An 18,630-nucleotide genomic window follows, 5' to 3' on the forward strand; every position below is an offset into this window, starting at 1 on the left:
AGGGATGAAGAACCATCTTGGTGCTGCATGTTGAACCCTTTATAGTTATTAAAAAGAGCAAATTTTCTCACCAGAGAGTTACTTTACTCCCTTTGAGAGAGGAGATGGTCAGCAGTGGTGGTAGCAGGACCAGGAGGACCAGAGCTTGAGCAGGACAGGCTAATGTAGGGGAAGCAGCAGAGGGCACGTGAAGAGAAGGAAGGGCACTAAGGGAAGGTGGAGGAATCTGGAAGAGAGGCATATGATATTGGGAGATTCTTTAGCAGAGCCCAGAGGGAACTTGTCTGGATTTAGAGATCCAGTCCTACCATGGGCACTAGAGTGTAAGTGCTCTGTGTCTCTGTTCCCCTCCCTCCCAGCTGGGCCATGGGTTTAGTGCTGGTGTATCTGTGCAGAAACTGTCTCCAAAGCCAAGCCCCTCAAGTGGGAACAATGATTTAATTACTGCCCTTTAATCCTAGGACAGCTTCACAGCAGCCTGGTCACTGTTTACATCCCCGTGGGCCTCCCCAGAGCTGATCTCTGGCTCAGCACAGCATCCCTTTTTGAGCAGAAGAGCACTGTCATACTTGTGCCCCTGTTCACTCAATGAAGCATTATAGGAAAACAGCTCATTCATAAGGAAAAGCTGCAAACAAAACCATATTTATCAGAACAAGCAGTCAGAATAGACCAGATGGCCCCCAGCATGGAGACCTGGCTGCACTGCTGCTGCTGTCTGTCTAGCTTGTGGGGTAGTAGGCCCACGAGGCTTAGTCCTGCCTCTTAACCACCAGCATGGGCTTCACCTTCTGCCTGCCTGTCAGCCCAGGCACATCTCATACTCACAGCTACCTGCCCTTTGTTCCTCTTGAGCAACCAAGTGTGCTTTCTCCATTTGCTGTTCTCCCACTTTTACCTCTCCTGGAGCAAATCTGCTGCAGGTCATTTGGCAAGTCCCTGTGATTTGTCTGCTTGCTGGAGCTTGGTACTTTACTGCTCTCTGTCTCAAGCCCCAGACTGGCTGGGAAGTGTTTGACAGAATCCATTATGAAGGGCTAACAGCAATTCTGATAAACCTGTGAGATCAGTTTAAAAGGAAACAGATAATGTTCTGTCTGAAACTGATACATGGAAACCAGCTGTCACAGGGAGGGGGGATGAGAACCTCTGAGGTTACATTTTCTTAGGAAAGTTCATCTCTAGAAGTTGCTAGATTGTCACCTGTCCCCACAAGTCCAAATGACTCGGGAAAAGGTTTCTTCTTTATCTTTCAGTGAGGAAATCCAGCATTGCTTTTCAAACAGACGTGGAAGTGGTGGCATCCTTCCTCTCAAGAGCATCCAGGGTGGTGTAGCTGCCCTGAGGAAGTGCAGGCTTTGCACACAAAGCTTCATCCTGCTGTTTCCCAGGTGCTGGTAAGTGGGAGAAGTGGGGAACAGGTTTTTCTGCCTTCTGTTCTTAATTCTGCCACAGAATCCCCCTGTCCAAGCTGCCTCCCCGTGGGGCTTTTTATGTGCTAAATTAGGGTAACAATTTGCCTTTCTGAGTCAGAAGAGGGTTTGCCCTGAGGTGAGATGGGATCTTAGCTCTGTCACTGCATCTCAAGGGACAGTGGATGCCACCACCACCCTTGATGAGGACAATGCAAAGCCTACAGCAGTGCTTAATTAAGCTTCTTAATAGCTTTGCCCTTCTGCTGTCCCACAAACCAATCTCACTGGTGGGACAGCCTGTAGGGCAAAGGGAGTGGCATTATCAACAGCTGCTAAGCAGAGGTCAGAAGTGAGAGGAACTTACTCCCAGCAGCCTGCAGTCAGTGCAGCATACCATGAGCCTTTTCCTGAAGCCTCACTGAGCAAAGCAGCTCCAGCTCTGACCAGCTTCTTTTTCTCTTTAATCCATTTAAACCAAACACCTTCAACTCAGGACTCACTGTGTTGACCTATACTTCTGGGACAGATTCAAGACATACCCAAATGGTGCCACCAGGAACAAAAACCAGTAACTCCCCAGCTGGCTTCCAGGTAGTCTTCTGTATATCTGCAAGACAGCTTATGTTACTGCAGCCTGTGTTACCATGCAGGGAAAGCCAGGCATATTGGCATTCCACACTGAGATGCGTCACCAGATGCAGAGATCCAAATCCAAACACCCCTAAAGCTGTTTAAATACACAGGCTGAGGGTCCAAGCCCGTATCTAGGTACTGGTGGCCAGCAGTTTACCTCTTCCCTATGAATCACCCAGAGGTTTGTGCAAGCTGGTGGCCTATTCTATCCAACATGATGTTTCCCAGCAGAATTTAGGTAACTAGGAGAGGCACAGATAGTGCCCACAATGTCTCAGAGTGAAGAAACAGAACGTTACTGGAGAGTCCCAAACCTTTGCTTCCTCAGTCTCTACAGGTCTGGCACATGGAAAGCCCAGAGGCACTGAAGTATCCCACTCAAGCAGCCAAGTGTTAACAACCTCTCCAAAGTCTAATTTGCCTTTGATATAGACTTAATTGTTTGCGTCACCCACTGGGCTAGGGGGAGGGCTATAAAAGGGGCTGCAGCCATTGTCTGAGGCAGAAGAGAGCCCAGAAACAGCTCCCTCTCCCAGTCTTCCTCATTCAGCACAGGAGTCACAGCCTGTACATCATGCAGCTGGTGGCCAGCCTGGTGTCCGTCCTGCTGCTGGTGTGGAGCGTGAGAGCCACTGCCCTGCCTGGAGAAGAGAGACTGGCAATACAGAGCACTCGGGTGAGTATCTCACACCCCACGCAGGAGCTGGGGGAGGTGGGAGCACACAGAAGCAGGCTGGAGCCAGGGAAGGGGTAAGAAGGGCAGTTAGGCTTCACCTGATGCGAACAACTCTTCCACCCCTCCGTATCCCAAGGCACTCCAGCTTTGTGCAGTGCTGAAGCACAGGCTGTTAGCACAGCTTACCAGACAGTTCATTTAGGAAAGGTACCAGGGCAGATGCCAGAGAACTGCAAAAGTGAAGTCTGAGATAAGCAAAAGAACAGAGGGGAGAGGAGAAAGGAGCAAAGAATGTTGCTGAAAGAGTGCAGCAGGAGAGAATAAAGCACTAGAGAGGGAGAGAAAAGGTCTGTAATTGGTAAAATGATCAAGGGAGATGATATTTTAAATAGGACTCATGGGAAGGACAAATGCTTAAAAGATGGGTTCAGTAGGAAAGTAACAGAGGAATAATAAATGAAGTAATTATATCAGAATAGAATTGCTTTTTGCAGAGCAGAATTCACCAGGGGAGTTACACTGACAGAGCTCTGCTGGAATGATTACACTCGGAACCAGCACAGCTCTATGCCGTGGCAGAACTTATTAGAGCAATATAATTATCCTACCAACTGGCAAAACTCTAATATCGTGATGGCTGTAGCACTATAATAACTTTGCTTTGCTGGACTCTCTCCCTGAGAGGCCAAAGGAGTAGGAATATGCAATAGCATAACAGAAGCCCAAGCAAGTGCTGCGTTCTGCTTGCCCTCGCCCCGCCGTTTGCTCACCTGTGTGTTCCGTGTCAGCCCTGAGCTTCCTCTGAGCTCTGGGCAGTGTCCTCACGTGCTGCTTCACGCTGTATCCGTAAGGCTGCTGTAACCTCAGTCCTGAGAAGGAGCTGCCCAGAGAAGTGAAAGATCCCAGCGTTGCTTTCCAAGGCACAGACTTCTCCTTTGTGCCTATCCACGTCATTTTTTCTGCCTTGGTGTTGGCTCCAGCTCATCCATCAGTGTCTTACTGCCTCAGGAGTGGGCTCACATCCCATTAACAACCAAACTGGCTGCAAGGAAGGAATGAACACAGTGTGAGGTGCTAGGGCTAGTGTTCTGTTAGACATCAGGGCTTCTGCAGCTGGCTGGGATTAACCCTTCTGGGGATAACTGTAAACTTTCAGCTGTACCTTCTTACAATAACAAATCCAGTGCTTGAAAAGTAATCTCTGGTGCAAATGCATCAGAAAAGAAAGGGGAAAAGAGAAACAAGTTGTAGGGAACACATCAGTAAATAAGGCTTTGGTATAAATGAATCCAAGTGTGTAATGAGAGTCTTCCACATGCTGCTGCTTACAAAATAACTGTGTCGTTGTAACAGATAGAATGGCTCTCCTTAGAGCATTCTACAAACTGAGAACCTGTTAGAGGAGCCAATCCCTACACTGCTGTAACTCAGACAAATGTTTTAAAGATGAGGGATGTTGGGGGTTTGCATGTCAGCCACCATCAAGTGCAGAGCAACCCCAAAGCAAGGTCTGTGCCTTCCGACGCACTGGCGGATGGAGCACGGGGGATGTGAGCTGTGCTACCCAAACCTGGGCTGCAACACATCCAAGCTAAGGTCTTTGGCTGCTGCCAGAGAGCCTTGATGTCTTGCAGCTCGGCAGCAGCTGTAACAGAAAGGACATTAGCAGTGGGTTAGTGGAGGGGAAGAGCTGCCTGATTTCACTGACAGCTACGGCTGATCATGTGTAAGGAATATCCCCTAACAGCAGGCTGAGTCTTGCCTTCCCCACTCCTGAGTCTGAAGCTGCTGGCTCTGCTTGGAGCAGGTTGTTTGAAAACATAGCACTTACAGCTAATAAAGAAGCTTATGAGGAAGACATGACCCAGGAGACACATTTAGCTGGGTTCCCCCGTCCCAGTCCATCTCCCAAAGGCTCCTGTTGTGTAATTGCAGCACAGGAGGAGGAATCAGGAGGGGCACAAACTGGCTTTTCTTTTTTCCTCTGCTACAACCACAGCATGTAATTTTCCCGTGCCTCAGTTTCCCTCACGCAGAAGCAAGGTTGGTTATTAGAGCCCAGAAAGTGATTAAAAAATATCCATAAACATTCAGCAACACAAACTGCAAATAGTTGCTGCTGCCAGGATTTATTTGCCTTTGAGTTGCTCACCAAGTGGTCCTCAGTGAATGCTGGTGCTGACAGAGCCAGTGGACAGGTACAACAGAGCCAGCAGAAACATGGCATTAGTGAGAAGCGACGTGGAAACGCGCTGCCCCGATTCCCATCCGCATGGGAACAGGAGCTCTGCCTGTCAAACCATCTATCCCAGCTTGTCCAGCACCAGCTGCTTCTGCTAACGAGTGACAGAGACCAGGAATGCTCAGGCAAGAGGTAATTCCTCCCCTTTGCTGGATGTAAAGTTAAGAGAAACGAGAAAACTCACAGCTTGTTACTGATGGGAATGCCTCAAGCCCCCAGCCACAGGCTAAGCCAGCCCTCCTGTACACTGCTGTGGCAAAGGGATGCAGCTCAACGGCTCTTCTCTCATTGTGCCTTCCCCCCAGGTCAGACTGTTGAAATACAGGGTCTTGTTCTTCAAATACAAGCTGCCTCCCTGACTCAATCGCTTGGGGTGCCTCTCTGCACACCGCCTCATCCCTCTCCTTTGTTACGTTTCATTCTCAGCGTTTTAGGAGGGCTGCAGTCCCCAGTATGCTCAACTTTATATTGCTCAGCACTCTGTGTCTTCCCTGGCCTTCCCTCGGATGCTCAGCAGTCAGAGCAGGGAGGGGAATCACAGATTCACATGAAATCACAGAATCTTAAGGGCTGGAGAGCACAGGCGTAGCAGGAGAGAAGGGGGCTGGGTGTTCACTGTTGTTGACAGCAAGGGACTTTGCAGACAGCTCCCGTCCTTTGTTAGCAGAGCTTTTCCAGTTGCCACACAGCACAGGTGCCTTTCCCCAGCCAGCTGAGCTGGACAGGGCATGGAAAGAGGGACGAGCCACCTGCAGCCACACATTCCTCAGCTTCAGCACAGCTCTGCAGATGGGAGCAGCATCGCTCCCAAGCACAGGGCCCCAGAGAGGCAGGGAAATGAGGCGGCACCCCAAAACGGCGGCCCTGCTTCGGGGGCCGGGGCCGCTGTCTGTCACCTCCGTCTGTCACCTCCCCCGCTCTCTGCCCGCAGGAACAGAGCACAGTGAGGAAAGACGCCATCCTGAAGATGCTGGCGGGGCTGCTGGACAGCGTGGACGCGGGGCAGGAGCTGGGCTCCCCGGACACGGAGGGCAAGCTGGAGGAGGAGCGGGCGGTGCTGGGGCGCCTGGCGCAGCTCTCGCAGAGGGACCGCAAGGCTCCCTGCAAGAACTTCTTCTGGAAAACCTTCACCTCCTGCTAATGCCGCCGGGCCCTGCCGGCCCCCTGCCCGCACACGCTCTCCCCTCCCCTCCCCTCCGGCCCCTCGGCCCCCTCCCTTTCCTCCTCCACCCCTGCGAATAAAGCATGGCGCCTCGGGGCCGGTCTCTGCCTCTCTGCCTGCGCCGGGGCGGTGTGGGGCGGGCCCAGGGCCCAGCGGGAGAGGCGGGCGGCCATGGTGGCGGGCAGCCATGGTGGGGGGCGGCCATTTCGGACAGGGCCTTGGCCGTGGTGTGGCGCGTGGCGGGGCCGAGGCGCGGCCTTCACCAGGGCTGCTGCGAGGGCCCTGAGGTGTGTGCAGCGTGAGGTGAGGCCCGGCAGCGCCTGTGCCCTGCAGGCAGAGCCCCCGTGGTGCCCGTCGTTGGGACGAGGTGCCATGCCACGGCGTGGAGAGGATGGTGTGGTGCCAGGTAAGTGGGAGAGCGGCTTCCCGTGCTCCTTCCCGGGCTGGCTGTCTCTGATGAGGGCGGTTGAGTTTCCCCAGGCAGTGCTGTGCGGGTAGGGGTGCAGGGGCACCGTCTGGGCGCTGCTGGAGGGGTGGGAGGGGGAGATGTACCCAGAGGCTGGCCCTGGCCCACGTCTGCTTTGCCAACAGGTATCTCCAGAGCTGCTCCCACAGTCCATCTGAAAAGCTGGGCTCTGCGTCTGCCACCAACTCAGGTCTTCCATCCCAGTGCCAGTTCTCAGGGATTCTCAGTGTCTTGTCATCGTGGGTAAAAACCCCAAAAGATTAAATACCTCATGTCTCATTGTGGGTGCTGTTTGCTGTCTGGAGAGGAGTAGAACCTGTTGTTTTATTTCTTCTGGCTTGCTGAGGAGCTTTTTGAACGTTATTTTTAGAACTACAAGAGGTGTAGAGATAGGAAAGGTAGACACGTTGGGTTTGGCCCGGATATTTCTCTCCAAAGGAGACTGCTGAGGCCTCTGTCTTGCTTACTGGCAAAAGAATAGGCATGAAATTCATTGGTCCTGTTTGCTTTAGTTGGTAATATTAACAAGTTGAGGTTTGGGGCTGTATTACATCGCTGGGAATGACCACAGAAACTGTCAGGCTCCAGCTGGGTGTTACAGAGCTGCCTCCAAATCCCGACCGGCCGCTCACGGTTATTTGTAGTGACTCGCTTTTGAACCTTTACATTTTGTTTTTGGAGGCCAGTGACCTTGAGGTCGCCCATCTCACCAGCAGCGTTTTGGATTAATCAGCAGCCAGCCTGTTTTCTTGCAGCTGAAGTAAATGCTTCCAATCCCCCCCCTGCTCCCCGAGTGAGGAGTGATGTAACGGCTGCAGCACGTCCCTGGGCTGGCTCGCCGCTGCCACTTTGCGCCCTGTCAGGCTGCATTTCACGTGCTGTTTGCCGTGGCCCTTTCTGGCTGGCTGTCCCTGCCTTGCAGGAGGAGTCAGAGCCCTGTGGCTTGTTGTATTTTACAGTCCGTGATGAAAAGTCAGATCCTTGCTGGGGGAGCTCAGCGACCCAGTGTATGGGTAATGGGATATGGAGCTTTCCAGCTGTGTTGCCTGGAGCACCCAGCTAGGACGTGGGAGACCTGGTTTTATGCCTCACTTTGCAGCTGACATTCAGGTTTTATCATCACCTCCCTTTCAGTTCATCAGTTTCCCTGATGATAGCTCTTGTCTCCTTCCTTTCAATGCATCAGTTTCCCTGTCTGTAAAATGGGGTGATAGCTCTTGCCTCTTTTAATAATTCTTCTTAAGATATGTGGGTGACAGATGCTGTGTAAGAGCTAGCTGTAGCTGTTACTAAGAGCTGTGTATGAGACCAACCTGCATGCCAGTACCTTAGCAGTGTCCTCCTAAGAGTTGTCTTATTATCCATCATTAAATCTTGCCTGTGATCACACCCAAGACAATGTGTAGTGCAACTGAGAACAAAACAGAGGGATTGCCCTTGACACAGGCTGCCTGTGGAGCAAATTGTGTGTGCTGCCTGTTATTTAGTGGCTCCTGGAGGAGAGGGTAGTCCAGCTACTCTCAAGATCGGAAGTAGATTTGGAAGTGGAGCTCTTCTTTCATCCCTGCAGATGGTTCCTGCTAAGGCAGGCTGTGGCACGCTGGCCCAGCTCCAGGCAGGAAGCCTGTGTCGCCAGTGCACGTGCTGTGGATAGAGGCCAGCACAGTCGAGGCAGCTCCTTTCATCAGCGCTGAAATCAGTGTTTGGGTTGGATTGAGTGCTGCAGTTTCCTTGGGAGTCAGTGTGCTGAAGCTGAAACGTGAGATCCTGCCTAATGATGGCATTTAATGTTAGGGAGTGTAGCATGGGAAGTTAGAATCAGGGGGAGGGATTAAACAGAGGGTTAGAAGTAGGGGTCATCTGTGAAGAGGAGATATATATATATATATATATGTATATAAAGAAGGGTCATATATGAGCATTTTCTACTGTTTGATTTCACAAAACATTTGTGAGGTGTGTCAAGCAGAAGGGAGCAAGAGGATGCCATTTCTTTTTTAGATGCAGTAGCCATCTGAGAGTCCTGTCCCAGAATAATCAGCTATCTGCAGATCTTATTAAACAGTGAAAAAAGACACACTCAGAAGTGAAACTGAAGGCAGATGGCAAACTCTGAAAGTCAGCTAGCACACACAGTGCTGACCTCACCTCAGTCACTGCATGGGCCAGGGGATTCTTCCACGAATTCAATGCATGGCCCAGCACTGAATTTTTTAATCTTTATTGTTTTGAGCTCGAGCTTTATGCAGCAGGCTGCAGGCAAGTGAGGAAATCATGGGGACAGCTCAACTCTGAACCTCCAGTGTATTCAGCACCCAAGGGGATAACTGTGTGTGTCCTGTCCTGTGATAGTGTGAAGTAGTCCAAGGTAGCTTGTTCCTTCATGAGAACAGAGTAAGTCTCACTTACCCTGAGTGAAAGCGTGTTCATATGTGGACAGAGGAACTAGGGAGGTGTTTGTTTGAAATGTACCTTCTGTGGTGACTTGTTTGTATGTGCTTGTGAAGGCCTTGTTTTAATGTCTGCTGTGGGGTCAGCCAGCAGGGAATCGATGCTTCGCTGTGTGCACTCTCAGCCTCAGACAAAGGAGAGAGCTGCAGTCTGAGCAGACTTCACAAAGATACTGACTGTCTGCAGGTAGCTGCCAAATGGAGTTAAATTGAGCAGGAACACATCAGTACTGCCTGGGCTGGTGGTCCTGTGCCTGTCATTCTCAAACAATGCATGGCCTCTGAGGTGCCTTTGGCATTGATTACAGCTCCAGAAAATGATGGTTAAACCTAACCTGCAGGGAGAGGGAAGCATAAGCTTGCACAGGCTGTCTTATGTTGTTATCATATTTGTCTCTGCTCAGAAAGACTCAAGATGTGTTTGAAAAGCAACGAGTCTGCTGCTTTTTCTAGAAAGAAGATCTGTTTTGAGGTTGGTGGCATATAAACAACCAGGTGGGACTGTTATGGGCAGTCAGATACAAACTGGGGAAAGAGTAACTGCACTAAAGGGGAATCTTTTCTCCACTGAGCTGAGTGAGTTCTGGTGGCACAGATCAATGTGGTGGCTCACCAAGTGTCTAAATTGGTGATTTGGATAACAACAAGCTTGACAACGTTGATGAGACAGGGAAGCACTGCTTTTATTTCTCTGTCTGGGTAGTATGTGCTAAGAGGGTTGCCTTATGCCATGGGCTTGGTAGTGGAAGGTACTGACCAAGACACTGCTCTGTGTCCTGTTTTGACTGTGATGCCACATGTGCCTCTGCCTGTGTCCCTGCTGACTTTCCTGCCACTCTGGGGTTTGCTGAGTGGAAGAGTAACACAGGGCAAATCAAGCATTTATTCACTGTCTATTTCTTACTCAGTGTATTTTGCTCAGTGACCTTATTTGCTGAGCTCTGGAAGCCTCTCTTACTTGTGGAGTGGGCTTTGAGGATTTACCTTGAGTTGCTTCTCTGAGCTCCTGTATTCACAGAGCCCGCAGCAGCAGCAGCAGGCTGTGTAAGTGCATTTCATGCTCCACGAAGGCTGCCCAGTGAAAGGAGCTGTTTCCTTGACCATTCAGGATGTACAGCAGCTTCGCGTGAAGTTTCACCATAGGAAATCCTGAGTACAGATGACATCTTGGGGAGCTGAGGGCGGGTCTTACACAGTGGATTTTTCCTGTGTCTGCTGGACCCTGATGGGACCTGCAGGGATTTGAGAGGAGGATGCCAGGGAGGTGCCAGAGCACTGCAGGTTTTGCAGACCTGGTTGGAAGGACAGGCAGTGTTAATGTGTTTAATTGCCAAGGGAGGCAGGAGAACAGCACACTGCTGCTCGTCAGCTCCTGTGAATAAGCCCCTTGCAGAAGCCTGAAAATACAAGTAGAGACTCCAGATGCTGGAGGAGCAGCCATACCCCATGCAAAGGGAGGTTCATTTAACTACCTGTGCTGAGCCTGTGAGCCTTTTTCTAACAGGCACTTCTGATCTGTGCATTCCTCTTTGCTAACTCCAGCACCTTTGGAGCTGCCTGAGCTCAGATTTGGATCTTGCTTTGCAGCCTGAGGAGGACAAAAAGACAGCCAGCATTCAATCCCTGGGGATGAGCTTTGGAGAGAGCTGTTTGAACCTAGATTCAAACCTTCCAGGTGTCTGTTTCCCACTTGTTAAAGTTATGTAGGGCTCATAGAAAGTCTCAGAGGAAGCATTTGGGAGGTGAAGGAAATCTGAACGATTCAAATCCATGTCTTCCACCTCCCCTGAGAGTGTCTTAGTTTTAAGTGGTAGGCTGAGCTGGATAAGGGCTGTTGCATAGCAGGACCACAGCACACAAGGGAATAATTAGCTGTGCCAGAGGAGAGAGCATGCTGCTTCCCTGGGCTCAGAGCATTCAGCTGGGAATGAGGAATTTATGTTCTAGCAGTACCTTGGGGACCTGGAAGACTCTTATTTTAAACCAATTAATGTTTAGTGTAAAGAAAGGAATTATAAACAGTCTTTTCAGCTGGGACCTTGTTGAATTTGGCTTGAGGTCAGGTCTGCTTCCTATTGTAAGACTGAATCTGCTGTTATAAATGTCTCAGATTTCTCTGGGGCATGCTTGGCTGGGGTATTTTAGTCTCTTCTTGACAGAGAGGAAGAAACCACGGATTTCTGGCAGTGGAAAACTGCCCACTCCTGGCTTGTACGTTCCAGAAATGGTCCAGGAGACTTCAGGTCCCTTAGATGCTGGTTTTAGAGTCCATTATTTTAGGCACATTGTAGCTTTGGTCTCTGATGCATAGAAGAGTGTTGGAATCTGGTTGATTTCAGAGTGACTTTATGACTGGATGTGTTAGTGAACCCACCCCAGGCAGCAGCTTAACTAATAGAGAGTATTTCTGTGGTAGTATTTTAACCCTTCCACTTGGGACAAGACTCTGTGCAGGGAATTCCCAGCTTGGAGTGAAGCCCAGAGGTCAGGACATGTCTCCAAGCAGATCTCTGCCCCTGTCCTTGGCTTGTGCTGCTGATCCAGTCAGAGGTAAATCAGTCCCATGGTGAGAGGTGCCCTGCCAGCTTGGGTGCAGGTGTACAGGCAGGGAGCTGCAGCTGCCTAAAAAGCCATGGATGGACCACTTTAAGAGCCAAGAACCACAGGGAGCAAACAGCAGTCTTTGTGCTGTAGAATATTGGCTTGCAGACAATGCTTAACTCGATCTGAACTGCTGAATTTACCCACTGCTGGGAGCCATCAGTCTGGCAAGTGCCTTATGATTGCTCTTCTGAAGAGGATAACTGAACCTCGTTGAGTGCTGGAAGGCAGTTTGTCACTCCATGGAACAGAGTGGGATAGAAGCAGAATAGCTGAGAACAAATGCCACTAGTGGCCTCTTGCTCCATTCCAGGATGAAAACTTGAATATCTCTGTGTTGCAAAGCTGTCTGCATAGGGTGGGACTCAGGAGCTGTGCATGAGGGTGCAAAAACCCAGTACAGCTGGGGAACCTCCTCCCTCTGTTTAACCATTCAGTCACAGACAGGCTTGTGTTTTGCCAGGCTTGTGTTATCACTGTGGTTTGGTGGTAAATGGGGAGTTACTGTTATTGCTGGAAGGAGAAAGTGGATGTGCATGTCTGTATTTGTATATTCTTTTTCTTTAACTGGCAGCTTTCCTGAAGGAGACTTTGTGAGATAATCCACCTTTGCCAGGGTTCTAACAAATATGGTTTGTCTTCTGGTGGACAGGTATGATCAATACCAATACAGCAAAGGTCCTGCAGGAAGCCAGGAGGAGAGTGGGGGCTGCACTCCAGGAAGCCTCTTTTTGAGGTGAAAGATTTGCTTGTGTCCAAAGTACTGCACTAGGGGAATGGCTTTGAACAGTCACAGTGTGCCAAGAGCAGCCCTTCGTCAGCTCCTGTATCAGGTGCAGGATCTAGGCAGGCAGAGAGACAGGTTAATATATTTCCCGTTTCTGTAAGCCCTGTTCTGACAGCTGGTCAGTTCTGGCTGCAGGCCTTGGTAGCCTCTGAGTGACAGGCTATAAATCAGAGCTGGCATTTAAGAACTATAATGAAAGTTGAGAGGTTCCAAGAGGATTGTTTTCCCCGGTCCCGTCCCGTTTTCACACGCAGCACGTACAGCGTGCTCTGTCCCTCAGAAACAACCTGGCTGCTGAGAGACACTGCCTGGTGATGAGCTGTCCTGGCAAATCACTGCCCTGCCATTAGGGGCATGATTTCCACATTATTTGAAAAGACTCAGCACAAGGGCAGAAACCATAAATAACACGGAGCACCCTGGAAAGTCTGGGACAGTTTGCTGAGCCCTTGGGAGCTTCCCAGTGCAGGGTACAGACAACAACACACAAAGTCCATGTTGGGGAGGCAGCAGCAGGTCACAAAGTGATCAGAAGAGGGCAGCTCAGGCTGAGGGGCTTCCCAGGTCACTCTGGCAGTGCAGGCTACAACTGAGTGCTGTCTGGCCTGCATGGAGCTGAGATGCTCCAGGCTGACCATCAAGAGCAGGTTAGTGTAAGAGGTGTGTGGAACGCTGTTTGCAAACCAGTGCTGGGCTATAGGCTTGCAGTGACAACTTCTGCCACAGGACACTTGGCCCAAGACCCAGATGGCTCTCAGCTTGCAGCAGATGTTTGCCTACTGCCTACCTCAACTCTGTGTGTTTGTTGGTGGGTGTTTGGTACCACCCTGGTGTCATCTAAAAGATGAGCTTTGTTTTCCCACAAATTATGTGGAAGTGTTTGACTCTCCCCTGGCATTTGGACTCTGCTTGTGCCTGTTTGTTCTTGGAAAAGAAATATTAATAACAACAAGAAGAATGAGCAGTCCTGCTGGGACATGATTGCCATGCCCATGGCACAGTTCTCTCAGGCCTGTGTTCTGATGGCTGGCTCTGGAGGCTCCTTTTGCCGTGTCTGAGCCTGGCTTTCATAAAAACAAACCAGCTGGTTAATTTATCATGGCTATTGCAGGGGGCTGTACAGTCCCTCAGCTGAGGCTGATTCAACACCTCGTCAGGCATCCTGTTAATAGATCTAGATCTGCCCCCAAAAATGCTGCTTCTCGTGCTGAAGGTCTTTCAGTATGAGTGGAAGAGGTGGGATAGGAGAGGAGGAAGGTGAGAGGACATGCAGGGGACTGCCAAGGCCATCAGCAGGATAGCAGTGCTGGGACAGGACATTGGTCTGCAGACTTCCAAGCCCAGTTACACCGAGTCTGCAACTTTAATTCCTCACCTATGTGAAGATTGCAGTGTGTTAGGGGGGAGCAGCACAGTGACACAAGGATAAAAACCTCACAGTCTTTGGAGACTTTCTTAAATGAAAATATGTTTCAAAGCAAAAACCCATTTGGTCCATCTGTGTCCCATTACTGAGCTGGGGCCATCATCCATTTTCATTAGAGGGGGCCTGAGCGTGTGGGTGGGGACAGAGGCCCAGGCAGCTGCCCTGGACACCAGGCTAAAAAGCACCATATGGAAAAGCCTAATGTATGTTAACAGGCATCAGAGAGCAAAATGGAAAGAATAATGGCTGAGCCGCATGCGGTGGCCTCAGTGAGGCAAACTCTCAGCACCAATCTGTCAGCTGCAATTTTGGGTCATTACAGTGCTGCTCAGCAGAGGCCAGCAGACAAGTTAGAGTAATCTGACTTCAGCAAGAGTAATTCTTCCAGCTGTGCCAACGCTCTGGCTCAGTTTCCTCCTTGCTAACACACATCAGACAAAGTATCTCGCTCTCCTCAGAGATTCTTCCTGCTGGGCCTCGGGGGATCTCAGCCAAACACTTAAATTACATGCAATGATCTTTTAATTTGCTGGCTGCTTGGTGGTTCTGCATTGCTCTTGCCACTTCAGAAGAGCACATGCTATAGGAAGACTGTTTCCCTTTTGCCTGTCCCACAGAGATGTACCTGAAGTACCCCCCAGCATTTCTTCATTTAGGTTTAGTTTTTGGCTGGAAAGGCTTGGAGCTTGACTGGAAAACATTAAGTTCTCTGTGCTGTGAGTGCCTTGGTATTCAGCTTAGAATCCAGGTTAGGTCCAAGGTTAACTCTGCCATGTAGCCAAATGCTTTTGCCTTTCCAGTGGAGCTGAGTGTTGCTGGAGCAAAGTGAACTCTCGCAGCTGTTTGGTGACTAGCACAAGTCACTGTCAGGCATCGTGGCTGAGGCAATTTGGGATATTCTTTCACAGACTCTGTGCCAGGTTATAGCATTGCTAATCTCTGAAAAGCAGCCTTTGCTGAGGCAGAATACAGTGCTCTGTTGGCATGAGCTCACTCCCCCTTTGCAGTGCTGCTGTTTAATTGTGTCGTGTTGAAAACTGAGTTTAAAAGCTGCCATTTCTTGTTGCAGATTCCCTCTGTTGTTCAGGCTTCAGTCGTGGCTCCTGCTCAAACTTCAGTGTTGAGTATTTCACTAACAGTGTTGAAAAGCCAGGAGAAGGAAGCCCAGGCAAGTGTCTTGTGCATTTAAGAGGCAAAGTGGAGTTTCTCTGTGAAACAATAGCAATGTCACCTCAAATCCAAGTGTTTGATGTTGCCCAAAACAAAAGGCCACAGGAGCAAGGGGTGTTTTGCTTCTCACTTTGTGAAGATCTCTGAGAGAAGCAAAACCAAGCAAAGAACCTGAGGAGTAAAGTGTCCATGCAACACAGAACTCTTGCCCTGCATTTTGGTGGCTTTACAGTTGTTTTGGGGTTTTTTTTTTCCCCAGAGGCAAGAAAAAAGAGCTTTAGGGTGCAACTCTGGCAAGAGTGGGCTTAGGGCTAGGCTGAAACACACTGCTCAGTTTGAACACTTGCAGTTCTTTTGGCCAAAGGCAGATTTGGTGTTCCTGCCTGAAGGTGGATCAGGCCAGGCTTTGTGTGAGGCATTGCATCTGGAAGGTACCTCGTTTATCCCTAATTTCTCCTCCAAAGGGAGGAAGACAACTGGGGATTCACCAGGTAGGGTGTAAGCAGAAGCTGAGCACAGCCACTTGCTTGGTAGGTTTGGGGTTGTTTGTTTGGCTTTTTGCCCTGTGGTGCTACAGGCATTTTAATACACAGGTTCTGATTGATGTGGCTGTTGGCTCTGACGTGGCCTTCAATCTATTTTCTGCAAGGCAGGAATGAGGTGCTGTGTATTCAGAAGGGGATTTAGCCAGAGGGAAGATTTGTCCATTTCAATGTATCATACTAACTCCTTAATGGCTGAGCAACAGCTCTTATTTGGGGAGTGCTTTGAGCTGGCTTTACTGTTTATCTAGATTAGTGGGGTAATAGCCTCTTTGTGAGAAAAAAATTGAGGTTATGGACAATTGCAGAGGCAGAGAAATGGTGACAAATGTCTTTGAGGTGAACAAGGGTGAGTAGAAAATGTGTTTGGATGTATGTGTGGACAGGGAGCCTGTTGCAAGTGGGTTTAATGAATTTGCCAGTCCTAATGCTGTTGAAGCCTATTCTTCAGCACCTTTCTCAGCTTCTCCCTCTTCCTAAGCAGGGGGGAGCCTCAGGACTTTACTGTATCCCCCAGCCTCAGGCAGTTATCATTTGGAAGGTGAATATAGTTCTTCACAGTGTTAATTACTGCATGTAGAGGAAGGGCAGTCACAAAGGAGGAGGAAGAAATGAAAGAGAGATGGAAATAGAGACAAGCAGCCAAGCTCTGACTCCCAAAGGCAGACCTTGTGCTCTCTGCTGAAAGCAACTTGTCTGCTTGGTGTGGAAGACAAGGTGTGGGTTCTCCTTTGAAAAACAAGGGCTTCACCCAGGCTCAGTGATGGCTGTACTGTGCTGAGACTGGTTCAGCAGATAGGAAAAGGTTTAAGCTGTGTTTAAGAAGGGATGTAACAGTGGGGGTTATATAGCAACTCCAGCAGCAGATTGATATGGTTCTTTAGCCAAGCTTGCTTTTCAGTTCTCTCTTGAGGAAGCATGATGTTGGAGAGAAGCTACTGCTCAGGTGGATGCTGGTGTTGGAGACTGAGCTGGAGGCAATGGCACGTGCTAACAGCCTTTTTTAAGCTGGCAAGGGACTTGCCAGGCCTTCCAGTCGTTGTGGCAGGTGTGTAACCTCAAACTTCCCCCTCCAAATGAGATTGTCATTCCTGGATGTTGTTGTGGGAGCTGAAAAGTCTCCTAATTACGTTGTGAGGCCAAGCTGCTTGCTGTTCACAATGGGGAGTTCCAGCCTTGGTTAGTCTTTGTGTCCTCCAGTACAGAGATTTGTTGTGTTTTTCCTGCTTTTCTTTGTTGTTGCCTCCAGTTGCTCTTCTCTGCTTTGGGACTTCATGCTGGACTGGAGATACACCTTAGGCATGTGTTATTCACCCATCCCCTTTGCTCTCAGCTGTTTGGAGGCAGGCTTAGCTGAGGAAAGTGTGTGGGCTGTGCCTGTAACATGCATAGCAGCTTTGCTTGGAGAGAGGACAGCTCTGTGTTTCGTAGCTTTGGCTCTAGCTCTATCTATATTGTAAGCAAAGTCTCTTCCCAGCACAAACAGCTGCTCCAGTGAAGTCACAGACTTGGAGCCAGCCCAGCAGACATGCTGCAGCTACCAAGGATGTGGGTGGGAGCGAGACAGTAGCTTTCTGAGCTAGTTTCAACTTTTGAGAGGCAGGCTAATGGAACTGGGGAGGCAGGCAAGGGGAACAGAGATTCTGGCCTGTGCAGTTCTCAGGCTGTCTTCCCCATGGCAGAGTGCTTTTTCTTTCTTTTCCAGGAGAAGACAGAGTAATTTGACCAGCATCTGTTACTTGTCATATTCTTTCCCCAAGGGGATGAGTGTGTGCAGTGCAGGGCTTTGCCCTGGAGTTTGTACTCATGTGCATGAATACAAACACACACACATCTGTGCCCTGGTTGAAATGGGCTGGCATGCATGGGAGTTGTGTGCTGTTGGATTCTGCAGCTGTGCAGTTGGGCAGAAGTTACACAGGTATTTTGCACATGATCATTGTGACTGTGAACACATACATAGTGTATCAATAGTGTGTGGTGGTGTGTAACACACCCCTGCACAGACACACGTGTTCAGGGCCATGCTGTGCCCTCTGAGCTGTGTGCTGCTCCTGGAGAGGTTTTTTCACAGCCTCACACAGATGATGGTTACCCTTGTTTTGAGAGCTCTCTTGTTTTGGGAGCTCTCTTCATGCCAGAGGATGTCAACCAGTATCTTTCCCTGGAGTCTCTATTGATCTTCCTGGACCATTTGAACTCAGATCTCAGTGCTTTCATGTGAGGTTGACACTGCCTGTCCTTTGGAAGTCAATCAGTGCAGAGCAGAGAGGACAAGTGATTTGTTTCACTGCTGGAGAAATGTAGCTTAGCACTCTGTAGCAGCTGGAGCCCACCTTTGCAAACAGTATAAACCAGTCAGGTAGCAGCAGAGTGTGAGAGTGAGGAAAGCACACCCTAGTTGAAGGGAGAAAGCGTCTTGCCCCATTGCATGAGCTTTCTCTGCCTGCTATTTTTGTCCTGACAAGACAACTGTTGTCCTGTTTCCCAGCAGCCAGGCTCTTCCCCAGCCCCACTCTGTGCTCTGCTCACTCTATCTGTGTGCTTGTCTTTGTCAGTCACGCTGTTTGATTCACAGTGAGGACACAGAACGCCTTTTCCTCTGCTGCAGCATCCCCTCAGTCCTCTGAACCCCTCAGTGCAGGAGGATTGTGTTTAGCCACGGAACAGCAAGCATTCAGGCAATCTCTTAGGGCTCTGCAGAGGCAGCTGGCATTTGAGAAGTAAGGGGCAGTGGGAGCAATGTCTCTGGGGTCACAGCCAGCAGCTCTCACGCTCCTCTGCTTCCCTGCTTTGTGACGCAAGAATAAGCACTGCTGTGTCAGATGGCTGCACTCCCTCAGAAGCTGGAAAGGCCTGTGCATGCTTTTCTTCCATTCATTAACCAGCCTCTTGCTTTGGTACTGTACCTGTGTTTCAGATCTGAAGGCACATTGGGTTGCTGACTGTTCTGTTTGTTACACCTGAAGCTGCTCCTGACTGTGAGCAGTCACTGCAGCGCTTTTTGTGGACTCGCTGTCAGAAAGCAGGAGCTGCCTTTCAAAGGCTCAGGGATGGTTT

The 18,630-nt window shown here is 49.8% G+C and overlaps 1 protein-coding gene across 1 annotated transcript; it reads left to right on the top strand.

Moving 5' to 3' along the window:
- The first annotated feature begins 1,337 nt into the window (after positions 1–1,337).
- CORT (cortistatin) lies at positions 1,338–6,107 on the top strand. Its single transcript, XM_062013152.1, has 3 exons — positions 1,338–1,397; positions 2,599–2,724; positions 5,898–6,107. Exons 2-3 carry the CDS (start codon positions 2,623–2,625, stop codon positions 6,105–6,107), a joined length of 312 nt encoding a protein of 103 aa, XP_061869136.1. The 5' UTR covers positions 1,338–1,397; positions 2,599–2,622.
- The last annotated feature ends 12,523 nt before the right edge of the window (positions 6,108–18,630 follow it).

The sequence above is a fragment of the Colius striatus genome, chromosome 21, assembly GCF_028858725.1.
Source record: "Colius striatus isolate bColStr4 chromosome 21, bColStr4.1.hap1, whole genome shotgun sequence".
In the NCBI taxonomy this organism is placed as follows: domain Eukaryota; kingdom Metazoa; phylum Chordata; class Aves; order Coliiformes; family Coliidae; genus Colius; species Colius striatus.